The 12,596-nt window shown below is 31.7% G+C and overlaps 1 protein-coding gene and 1 long non-coding RNA gene across 2 annotated transcripts; one reads left to right on the top strand and one right to left on the bottom strand.

Moving 5' to 3' along the window:
- The first annotated feature begins 1,403 nt into the window (after nt 1-1,403).
- Nucleotides 1,404-3,057, top strand: LOC111317843 (uncharacterized). The gene is made up of 3 exons (XM_022920315.2): nt 1,404-2,128; nt 2,276-2,415; nt 2,870-3,057. The coding sequence occupies exons 1-3, from the start codon at nt 1,864-1,866 to the stop codon at nt 2,978-2,980; spliced, it is 516 nt and encodes a 171-aa protein (XP_022776050.2). The 5' UTR covers nt 1,404-1,863; the 3' UTR covers nt 2,981-3,057.
- Nucleotides 3,058-3,250: 193 nt separating this feature from the next.
- On the bottom strand, nt 3,251-6,658 carry LOC111317844 (uncharacterized). Its single transcript, XR_016331919.1, has 2 exons — nt 6,250-6,658; nt 3,251-6,138 (listed from the first exon to the last, which is right to left on the bottom strand). It is a non-coding gene; the product is annotated as an uncharacterized LOC111317844 (long non-coding RNA).
- Between the last annotated feature and the right edge of the window lie 5,938 nt (nt 6,659-12,596).

The raw sequence follows: 12,596 nt of genomic DNA, 5'->3' as shown, positions 1-12,596 counted from the left end.
TCATTTTTATTTATGTTTAGCATTTGACAATTTAATGATCTCGGTCTTCGATTGCTCAGAATTTGCCTCCAAATTTCCAATGTTAAATGGGTTCATTTTTTTTTCTCCTTTGTTTAGTGTAAGTAAAATGATGGAGTGATAAAAGAAATATGTAAAGAAGTTCAACATTGTCCAAATGAGACATGTGAGCAGTGCCGGCAGCCCCCTTATATGATAAATTGTTAAATGTTAACAGTATATTAAATTTGTTTTGTTCTACCTGTTAGGATTAATATAATATTTTTAGAAGGAGATAATAAAACAAGTACAAAAAAATTAAATATGCGAAACTTATAATATTTCATTCTCAAACGAGATATGTTTATTTAAGAATCACTATAAATTTTTTTTATTATAAAAAAAATTACAAATGTGATAATAAACTTTTAAACAAAAAATCCTCTAGATATAAGCATAATGAGGAAGATCAAATTAAAACCCAAATATTTTTAATTAATATCATTACAAATAAAATTTTATTCATAGGATTTCTCTCTGCATCTGAAAGAGAGTTTATCACCCCTTCTAACGCCAACATTAATTGTACCATGAGAGATGATTCGTGTATTTACTCTCCATTAAAAATAATCAATATTAATATAATAATTAGATTCCACACAATTTGGCACTACCGTAGACGAGAAAAAGAAATATATATATATATATATTTTTTTTGGTAAGTATGGCCCCAGCATGTTCTTTACATATTTTATTGCAAATGATTTGTTTGTCCTTCACTTTCCACATCCTACATCCACCATGGAAAGAACCCCAAACCCTCTCTCGAGTTTGCTAGTGTTTTGCTCGTATTTTACACTAGCATCTCAAGAGAAATCTTGATGATATGTCACTTTGGGTTTACTTTAATCACATTGAACTTTGGACCTTAACAAAACGTTGTGCTTAATGTTTCAATATTCCTTACCAATAAAAGTGGGATGCTTTTTTTTTCCCAGTCGTTTCTCTGAGTGATAATAATATTTTGAAAACAGAGGATTGCTTAAACAGAGCACATAATGTCCATGACTCTTTGTGCAACATTAATCAGTGTGCCAATTTTTAATTTATTTTTAAATGCATTTACGGAAAAAAAAAAAAAAAAAAACCTTTGAAAAAGAATTGATGACGAAGATTTTAGAACTGGATAAGAATGAAAATTACTGCACGAAGACTCAAAGTTTTCCTTTTCTTTTGGTAGAAATTTATGGCAAAGAAAAAAAAAAGCATTGGAGTTGAGGGGATTTGGTTGAAAGCCTAAAGGACAAAGGGGGGCATGGCTTTTGTTATAATGCGGATAGGTTGGTGGGGTGTCATTGTCCAGACAAAGAATCTCACTTACACGAATGCATACCTTTGCTTGGGCTATTACATTTTTAGACACAAAGATTATAGAACCCTATCTGCCCCCGATCCAAGTTCAACCCTTGACGCCGTCGATACGGCCGAGCCATGCCAGTCCAAGTTCCCAACTCCTGACATTTCTCCACGTGGAGGTCGTGCCGCCTTCCGAGGCCTTGTGCCGGTGCCCATTGGGCATGCCTTTAAGCGGTCAAGGGATATTGTAACATATGCTATTATAATTGGCCTAATAACTATCCTTATTTATATTAACAATGTGCAATATTACATTTTTTTTTTAGCTTGCCGTTTTGAATTTCAATTTTATTTGAAATAACCTAATGTAGAATAAGTTAGTTGGGAAATGAGGGACGGCCCGCTTGAGTAAGACGTGGTGGGGAGGGAGCTGTATAGAAAGAGACTGCTGCTTACATATGTTTCAATCTTCTTGCTCTAAATCTTTCGGCAAAGAGAGAGAGAGAAGAGATGGGGAATTGTCAAGCAATAGATGCTGCAGCGTTGGTGATACAACATCCATGTGGGAGGATAGAGAGGTTATATTGGCCGATTCCGGCAAGTGAAGTGATGAGAATGAATCCAGGTCATTACGTTTCTCTTATCGTTCCACTGCCTGTGTCCGAGGAATTAGAGAATCAAGATGAAAAGACCATACGTTTCACCCGTGTTAAGCTTCTCCGGCCTAGCGATACTCTTGCCCTTGGCCATGCTTATCGGCTTATCACTTCTCAAGGTACCATATTAATTGTTCATCTACAGTTCTTCACTCTTAACTTTCTTTTCTTAGAAGGTTATGAGATATTTCACTGATCATTGCTTCATATTCTTTTTGATTATGTTCATTAAGAAACTAATAGTTATGCATTTCCTGGGGCTGCAGAGGTCATGAAGGTTTTGAGGGCAAAGAAATATGCAAAAATGAAAAGTCAGCAGCTGGAATCAAATGAAAAGCATGGACAAGAGAACCAAAGTTCAGGACGTGAGTCAGGGGGAAAGTCTGACATGGAGCAGACCTACCAAGTATGTCTCACTTCGCCCTTATGGCTTTATCAATATTAATAGTATTTTTATAAGATTTTATTTCACAAGAAAGTCCAAGTTCTCTGTATGGAGACCTGGTTGCTATGAGCAACTTGATGAACATGTTTTCTAAACCTTGTAGGAATAGCACGAAACTCAAGTAATTAGAGAGACAGAAGTACAATAACGACATATGTTGGAAGTTTTATTCCAAATAGCACCATTTTATATCCAAACAGTAAATGCAGAGAATAATTGGGTGGCTCATCTTTCATATATGTTCTTCCCAGCTAAGCAACATGTTAGTAGGGTCCTCAGACACTCATTCCCGTTTGCAGTTGAGTAGAAGTAGAACACTTGAACAAATATCAATAGAAATAATTTTCATGTTCTATTTAAATCTTTCATTCTTATTCATTTAAGTACTTAGCCGCTTATTTTCTAAAATTTCCAGCTGATAAGGCGTGAAAGACAACGCTCAAGAACAACACCTGTGAAGGCCGCTGCAATGAGGTCAAAAACATGGCGGCCCTCGTTACAGAGCATCTCTGAGGGTGGAAACTAATAGTGTTTGTTTTCAGATTTGATTTGTAAGGATCAGATTGGGTTTTCGGAATGGCAATCAACTGCCTCTTTTATTTAGCAATGTTCTTCATGATGTGAACCACCAAAACATTGAAAACAGAAATTCACCAAATGAATGACGATGGTAACCAAGACTTCTAATTGCAATCACAGCTCCCAACTTGAAATCTGTTTCAAGAAATAAAACATATGTATAGCTTCTGAGTTCAGAAGAGGACTGGATCCTACATTGTATATATTGCAAGAACTATTCTGATATGAAATTAGGTCTTTCACTCACTGTTTTATACAAATTATAAACTTGATCAGTTATTACAGTAGAACAATGATAATAATAAAAAAAAATGTTATGAATTATGTTGAGTAAATCACTTGGGTGAGTTTGAGCTCCAAGCCTCCCAATCATGATCAACATAGTTTTGGGCCCATAACAAGGATGCCCGTGCAGCGACAGGTGCTCCAACTAATTTCTTCTCCTTTAGAGCAACAAACATATCGGTGAAAGGCTCCACCAACAATGTCCCGGGTCCTCCATCCACACTCATCGTGCAAGAAATTGTTAAATACCTGTTTTCAACTTTGGAAAATAGTAAGCTTCACAAAATTTTAAATATTCATATCAAAACCTGAATCTTCTATAGGTACAGACTAATATTCATATCAAAATTTTAAATATTCATATCAAAACCTTAATCTTCTATAGTTACAGACTGATACAGGTAGAAATAGTAACCTTCAACACTAAGCATCATATAGGTAGAGCCTATTTAAGAGAAATCCTAACATTGGGCCGAACATTCACAGAAAGCAGAACGTGACAGTAGCTGTCACGAGAAGTGTGATTGCTAATTAGTTATTGTCCTGCCAGATATTTCTTTCCGGGTCAATTATTGAACAGCTTCCAAATCAAGCAAAAACCAGGCCTCCAAAAATGATGAATAAATGTTTGATTTAGGAGAAATTACTCTTGATAAAGGCCATAAACAATCAAAAGTAGGCAATCAAAGATTAAGGAAGTTGTCTGGATTGAAAGATTGATAAAGGGATCTGAACCAGCATTCTCAAACTGTTCTATGATCCTAAGATTATTGGGATTAACATCCAAGGGTTAATAGTGATCATGATCACCATGCTCCTTTTTCTCTTTAAATTCCAACATTCACATTTGAATGGAATAATCCCTTTGAACCCAAGGACAAGGAAGCCAAAAGAAATCAAGCTATTGTGAGAGATAATAGTGATATTTGCATTTTGGTTACAAAGCTTGTTGTATCTTTCCCAGTTTCCACAGTAAAGAACAACATGAACTAATAATGCCCAGATTACAAGAAAGGAAGTGTTTCAAACTTTCCCAGCAAGAAATCAATGATATGATTTTATCAAAACAGCGTGCTTCATATGCATTTCTACAACTTCCACATCGCAGAAAATCCTATCAATCTTCCAAACAACTCCCCCACCCCTAAGCGCCCCCAGCCCCAACCCTCTTCCTAACTAAAATAAGCCAGAAATGACCCAGTTCTGAAAATATGGTCAACTCTAGGACCACATGTTGCATCAACGCACTTATCAACAGAAGAATAACATCTCTCAAGCATGATGAAGCCACTTGCAATATCAAGCATGCTAAAGCCACTTGCACTTATGCTCTACTGGTATCCGTTGTGATAGAATTCAGGAGAAATTAACATTAAGGTGTCCTATTGGTTTAATATATTAATATAAAATGTTAGCCATGAATCTTGTCTGGAGATACTTTGTATTTTAAATATGCTAGTGAACAAGAGTATTGTCACCAACATAAAAGCATGTAGTCCTATTTCAGTCCAAGATTTTAAGATCAACTTGGGGTTTGTTGAAATGTGCTAAGAATGAATTCTGACATCTGAAACCATCTGCATTATGCATTACTATTAATCATCATAGTTGATATGTCCAAGATTTTTAGGTTTTCTTGAAATCAGAGATGTCCAGTTGTGATCATAATTCAACAAGACAGTAGTTATCAAATGAAAATGACCCAATTCTGGGTCATAATTGTCAGTAAAGCTGCATTATCCTCAAATAACCCTGTTCCGAGTCATAATCAGAAAAATAAAACTAAAAGTATGATAATATAATGCTTCTCCAAATGTTCAAGAACTTTCTTATGGCTAACCTTTTCTAGCATAAAAAAATAATAATAAAAGTTTTCAATTTACATCATTCTTGTCAAGCAGTTGCATGCCTTTCTTATTATTTGATATAAGGCACTTTTCGAACAACCTTTCTATGATTCTTTTCTGATAAGAGCCTTCGTGAGCATGTTAAAGTTTCGGGATACTTGTAAGAATTACAGTTCATAACACTGCACACTGATACTAATCAATGGTATTGGTACCTACACTCCATCTATAGTTTTGCAGTATAAGAATGTGAAAGAAACAGGATGAGACAAAGAATATTCAAGAAAATAATAAAGCTTCTAAGAAAAATTAAGTTGGAGTATACGTTTTTGACCTTGAGATGAAACCAGGTTGAAAACAAAAAAATCTGATTCCTTCTACTCTCAGAAACAAGGAATTTTTTCTAGTGATCCAAGTCCTTCACTACACCCATTGAAAGTTGAATAGCCAGTAAGTCATCCTTTGATGATACAAGAGCACAGATTAAAAAATTAACGAAGCCCATAGTGATTGATTGCAGATTCAGATTTTACATGTAAAGAAGTTCATCAAGAATTTTCAATTACTTTAAATAAGTTTCGTCTTTCAATTTGTGAAGCTAAATTACTTCAAGGAAATCATGTTGTCAGTGTCACATTCTTTCAAGTATGTTAAGCTCAATGTTAATGGATGTATACTGATCCATTAGCAATAAAAGAATAGAAGTTTGTCATTTAACAACAAATAACAGGTCCTCCAAACACCAAAGAATAAAAACTATAGAAACAAAAGCCATTCCTAATTTATACACAATTAATCAAAGGAAATCCAATAATACCCCATCAATCAACAGCAATAAATGAAATATGAAACTAGCCATTAAAAAAGCGGTAAAAAAATTAAAAGAAAAAGAGAAGAATCCTTCCCTCATCGAGATCATCAACAAACGAGTCTTTGTCTTTAGATAGCTTGTTGAAAAGTCACGTCTAAACTTCTGGGAACAGACACCCATAAAAAAAAATCAAAGAAAATAAGCCATTGGAATTTCAAATTCATAGCAAATATGTTCTTTTTATACGTATAAAAGTGCACTGTATGTACTTACGGCTTCTGCGAAGTCAGAGATAGGTTAAGGGTGAACGTATTTATGGGGCTCTGAGAGGGTTCAGGAAGGGTTTTACGGAGATGAGTTTTGGACAGACTACAAACTGCAAAGGATTGAAAAGAGAGAGAGCAAGGGATGGGTGAGGTGGAAAGCGTAAGGCAAGGCAGGATAAAAAGTGTGGGGAACGTTGGGGTTTTGGCGGGCCACTAACACTTAAAGAGTGCCTGATTTGAGACCCACGATGAAATTGAGGACGGATGATGGATTTAGTGAGTTGGACTTTAAAATTGTTTGGGGTTGGACTGAACAATTGTCAGTTTGGCCATTTGGGCCTTATAGTGCAATATTGATTAGAAACATGAAGAGGGACTCAAGTTCAAATAAAATTTTAATAGTGGGTTCTACTTTCTCTCAGATAATTAGCTAGTTTGATTTTTGTTTCTCCTTTCAATACGTTAAATATAAACTACAAAAGGAGTGTCCAGTGTGGGTGAATTGAACTTTTCGTAAATTTTAGGTTGATTTTGAAAATCAAGCATCATTTTCAAAAGGACTTATATATGGCCTTTAACAAATTTCAAACACAAAACTGGATAGCAATTTTAGGCCTATTTCTCTTTTCTTGATTAAAGCAAACGGAAAACTTTAGGCCTGCTTTGTTGTATAAAAAAAAATCAAGTTACAACCCTTTTGTACCCTGTCGTAGCCTCAGCCCATTAGGCAGTTGTTCTTGGTTCTTTTCAGTTTGGGTGCCAAAGTTTGAAGAGAAAAGTAGAAAGGTCGCTTGATGTGCTTGTATAGAATCCCAACAAGAGCCCATCTTGAAATTGACACCCAACCTAAATGTTGGCTGTCCTGTTTGAAGCTACACACTTTTTTTAGGTATTGAACAACCTCTTAAATACACCAAAGGAGGAAAATTAAATGATTGTTTATAAATCTCTCTCACATATATAATTCCTCGTCAAGGGGACAGCTGATTAACATAAGTCAATGTAAAACCCAATAGAAGAAAAGAACCTTTAAACAATTTTCAAAAGTTAGTTGAAAAGGGTGCCTAGTAAATGAAAATGTAACTTAATTTATACAAAGTAATGTGAAATGTTGTTGCTTTGATAATTTTTTTTTTTTTTTAAATCTTATAAATGAGGGAACTTTTTCTAATTGGTTTTGGCTTCCAAAGCCGCCATTTTTTTTCCTTACCCAAAAATCAGTTGAAAAAGTTTGGTTGCTATACCCAATCTACTATTTGTGCTCCACAAACAACACATTTCCATTCAAAGCCCATGTTATGATCAACTAAAAATACCTTACTTTTCTTGACAGTAATGGATCAAGAGGTATCCGAAGACGAATATTTACACCTGGTCTTCAATGCTCCACCTTAATTATCAGAAGCTCTATTGCATATGATCCCAAACTAGGAATTTCTTACTGCTCCATGCCCCTTCTTTTTCCCTTGTCGTGAAGTTGGAAAATATTTTCTGTGGGATTTTAAGTTGGAATGCACTAAATAATTGGGATATTTTACACCTTTTGCTTTCTCCTTTTACGATATTCTGATTTACACCTGCCATTACATAGATCAGATGAGACTAGTCAGACCAAAAGGATCCGCATAAACGTTAAATCATGAGTGTGTGTGTGTATATATATATATATATATATATGAAATATAACGTGAACTACGTGAAATATGTTCTCCAAGTCATCCATCCTTTAGTAGAAATTAAGATGAAATTAACCTAACCATCAGACTGCTAGCTAGCTAAGAAATAAGAAATATTGTATGATTAAAGAAAGATTTCGGTTTGAAATACTAAACCAATAATCCATGCATGCACCCCAACATCAGTCTAATCTAAATGTTTTATTTGTACTTTCAAAAACTCTTTTTAACTTTTCAATTACCATCATTTTATATAGCCATTCAGGTACAAGCTTTCGGCTAAACAGCTGTTGCTTTTTGCAATATTATCCCAGCTGTTTTTCTTTTCTTTTCTTTCCCTGCTGACCAAAACTGCGTCCTTTTTCTTTTCCTGATCTTCCATCTGGTTAATGCATTGAACTCTAAGGCTAAGCATAGATTGATCTGATGCCTGTCTCTTTCTGCTTTCACCTAATTTTTTTGTTTGTCTTGAGCTAAACCGCGTTTAATTATATATGAACAATATGTACATACATATATATATATATATATATATATATATAGCGTGATCTGATTAGGAGGGCAAGGACTGAGGAGATTCTTGAATGTTGATGATTAAATAGAAGACTCTTTTGTCTCCACTCTTCCAAATGGAGGTCCAGGCACTATGACAAAGGCAAAATAAAGAACAGCACGACTTCAGTACCTACGCTCCCTCGAGAGTAGCCACAACCATCCTTCCCCTTTCAGCTTTCTTTTATGGCATCCAAAGAGAGTAGATTGTGAGTTGGAAAGCCAAAAACGGGCCTCTCTATACTAAAAGAACAATCTTTTATTGCTTTACTCTATAGTCTACAATGACATGCCGCCCACGCCCCTCCCAAAAATATATATACACACAAATATTTATTTCAAATGATTCATATCCGACAGTATTAATCTATGGCGAACTAAATCATTGCAGAATTCATTATATAGATGAGTCATGGTATCAAGTACTGAAGCAAACTGCAAAATGGATAATATGCGGTGATCCATGTTATTAAAATTAAAGAGACAAAACATGGATTTCCTCAGTCTCAGGTGTATTGAGGGGGGTGTATGTATGAGCAGGATATCATACGTACACTTCCTTTTCTTTTCTTTAGCTCAGCAACTGTTAGCTTCGATGCTGACTTTTTTTTTAACTTCTGTCTTGTATTCAGCATTAAATCAAAAACCATATCTGAGAAATTCAGCATATCATTCTAGCTTTTGAACTCTTTAGCATATGGGCCAATATGAACTTTTACAGGGAACCCCACGAGCTTGTTTTTACAACGAAAAATCCATCTTTCAAAAGCTGAACTTTAGGGGTCCTCCAATTTTGTCATTGCCATGATCTAAAGTCGAAATTGCTCAAGCAAAATAAAAGGAGTTGGTAAAGAGCTAGATTCTGCACTCTACACACCCCCTAAACCTCCCCTCTCACTTTTCATTGCGAGGTGAAAAGAAATTTCGGCTTTTGGGCTTATACTTAGGATTCCTCACTTTAAAGATCATTTTTAGAGAAAAGGAGTGTGTGGCATGTGTATTTTTTTAGTGCAAAGATAAGGAACAAGTGCATGAGTTGGGGACCTTTGCCCCTTTTGGCCTCGGAATAAAACTTACATGAATTCAAGGTTTTTTTATGTGAAGTTTGTAAAATTTTTTTAAAATAAATTATTTAATAAGAATTTTAATAAAAAAATTTAAATCGATATATTAATAGAGTTCAATGTAAAAATTAATAATATGTAAAAAAAATTATTTAAAAAATTATTTAAAATTCAAATTTAATTAATAGTTATTCAATAATAAAAAATTCTATCAACATTTTACTAATAATATCTATCTAAAATATATATCAAGATTTATTAAATCTTTTTTAAATTTTACACACTTTAATTTATATAACAAAACCTTTTAATCTATCAATTTTAGTTTTTTATTTTAATTTTTATTTTATCATTTCTAACAAAAAACTTCACAAATTTCACTTAAAATATTTTAGCTAAATTTTTTCTCTTACAACTCAAAATAAAAAATCTCATGCAATTGATTGATATTAATAAAATAAAGACTAAAGGGGATAAAAAAAGTCTTGAATTATAATTAAAAAATCATTTTAAACTCTTTTTTTATTACAATTAATCAACCTCTCTAATACTTATTTGTATTCAATTAAACACTTACTTGGATGAAAAACTTAACATAATTAATTTTTTGTTAACTAACATAAAATTTTATGTGATATCAAAAAATTAGATGAAAGTATGTCACGTAACACAATTAATATATATAGATATATATATATATATATATATGAAAATTAAATAAAATAATATTTTTTTCTTTTATATTTTTCTTCACTTCTTTTTCTAAAACTTTTTTAATGATTTAATTGATTATAATTTGAAAATCAGTTGATTTAATTTTATCACATAATTATATTTCATTCAATTAAGAATTCGATTGAATCAAAATAAAAAATTTAAAATTTAATTGATGATAATAAAATATAAAAAATTTAAATAATTATTAAATTTATATTGAAAACTCTTTTTTTTTTTTTTACCCTCGTGCCTAAAATAAAGCAGACGTTGGCAGTTTGCTGACCTCCCCCGGGAGACGTTCCTGATTCCCATTGGTGAAGGGCCTTGTTAAACAGGTATCTTAGCCGTTATCTAGTATTACCGCTTTCTGCAACTGCTGATTTGGTACAAATGCTATTATAGATGAATTATGATGGAAAAAAAAACCCAAACTCTCATATGGCATCATTTGGTGTTGATGATGATGGGTTGCGGGAATGAGTAATGGTGGGAACCGGTTGCTGACAAAATCCAAATCCTCTCTCCTTCCGTTCGTTAAAGGCCGCCCCTTTGTATACGCAACACCAAAATGTCATGTCCTTATCAAAGCTCCAACTTGATGGTTACATTTATACGCTCCACCCATCATGATGTTGTTAGATAAAACAATAGTAAACTATTTATATATGTACGTACACAATTTTCCTTGATACTGAATAAAGGTATATTGTAATATGGCCATTGATATTTAAGCCCAAAGAAATCTTTTACAAACTTCTTCTTTAGGTCAGATGTTTAAATTTTATTTGAATTTAATTTTTTTCTTAAGCAATTATAAAACTGCATTCTTTTTTATTTTTAAAGTACATTTCATAAAAATCAAATATTGATTGACAAAAACATATTTTTTTATCAATTGGATTAATCATTGTTGGTTTTTTTTATAGAGCGTTTGATTCATGAAATCTTAGATTTCAAGAAAAAGTATAATTTTTGAAAAAGTATGATATTCAAGATTTTCTTTTATTTTAAGACATCTTGTATTCAGATTCACTCATTTGATTGAAAAAATTAACATATATTAATTTTTGAATAATTATTATAATTTTTTTAATATATATGATGGTAATTTTTTTATTAGTTTTTATTAATAATAAATACTCAATTGATAAATGATGCCTTTGATAGCAAAAGAAGACAAATATTTTATTTAATTGCTATTTTTATTTATAAAATATCATAAATAAAAAAATACTGAGGACTATTTAAGACATTTTTAGTTGAAAAATACCTTAAATAATTCATTTTATTTTTTTAAAGAGATTATTTAAAGAATTTTTTGTCTAAAAAAGTCTTAAATAAATGTCATTTAAAAAATATCAGGGAATTATTTGAAAATCTCTAATTTTTTTAAAAGAGATTATTTAAGGCATTTTAACCAAAAAAGCCATAAATAATACTCTTCAATTTTTTGAAAGATATTATTTAAGGCGTTCTTAGTCAAAAAAACCTTAAATAATCTCTAATATTTATTTAAAGAAAATTATTTAAGACATTTTTGTTAAAAAAAAAAAACTTAAATAATGCCCTTCACTTTTTAGACCGTATTATTTAAGGTATTTTTTTACTAAAAATGCCTTAAATAATTCATTTCATTATTTATAAGATTTAAGAGATAAAATATAAAAAAGTTGAAATAGCTTAATTGGTTAAAGTATATAGTTATTAATCATAAGGTTGTAAATTCGACTTTTTTTTTTAATGCTTTAATGTATTTTTAAGAGGATTATTTAATAAGTTTTTGATCAAAAATACCTTTCAATTTTTTGGACCATATTATTTAAGGCATTTTTCATACTAAATCTACAATTGATTTACAATCACTTTTAGACATATTTTTAAAAATAATAACGAATATTTTATAATTTTTTATTCATATCAAATTTGAAAAATAACGTAATTTTCTTCCCCAAAATCTTAGATATCACAAGGAGAGGTGAATTTTTTATTTCAAAACTTTGAGTATTATTAAGAATCTATCATTTTTTTTTTTCAGAATTAGATTACCTTGAATCAAACATTGAAATCAAATATCTAACAATAAAATTTCGAAAAAAAATGCATGAATTCTCTCAAGGCAAATGTCCCTTTAAAGACAATAATAATAAGAGATGTAATTTCGGTTTGTTATAAATTAAATTTTATAATCAAAATCCATATTATTTTTGAATACTTGGCATAAAACTATTAGAATGTAAAGTATTTCCCTTGAATTCAATTGGTATTTTGAATAAATATAGATGATTGAATCCTATATAAATACATTATTGCTACAAGCTATACACTAAATACGATGTAATTGTTCT

The sequence above is a fragment of the Durio zibethinus genome, chromosome 2, assembly GCF_047325235.1.
Source record: "Durio zibethinus cultivar Kanyao isolate XHJ-2024 chromosome 2, ASM4732523v1, whole genome shotgun sequence".
NCBI lineage: Eukaryota > Viridiplantae > Streptophyta > Magnoliopsida > Malvales > Malvaceae > Durio > Durio zibethinus.
Note: the sequence above shows the minus strand (reverse complement) of the source record. Positions and strands in the feature narration are given on the sequence as shown.

Bases quoted from the DNA above. Each gene is read 5' to 3' on its own strand.
- LOC111317843 (XM_022920315.2), top strand. From the start codon at position 1,864: ATGGGGAATTGTCAAGCAATAGATGCTGCAGCGTTGGTGATACAACAT. The intron at 2,129-2,275 runs GTACCATATTAA...CTGGGGCTGCAG, and splicing joins TCGGCTTATCACTTCTCAAG to AGGTCATGAAGGTTTTGAGG. The intron at 2,416-2,869 runs GTATGTCTCACT...TAAAATTTCCAG, and splicing joins ACATGGAGCAGACCTACCAA to CTGATAAGGCGTGAAAGACA.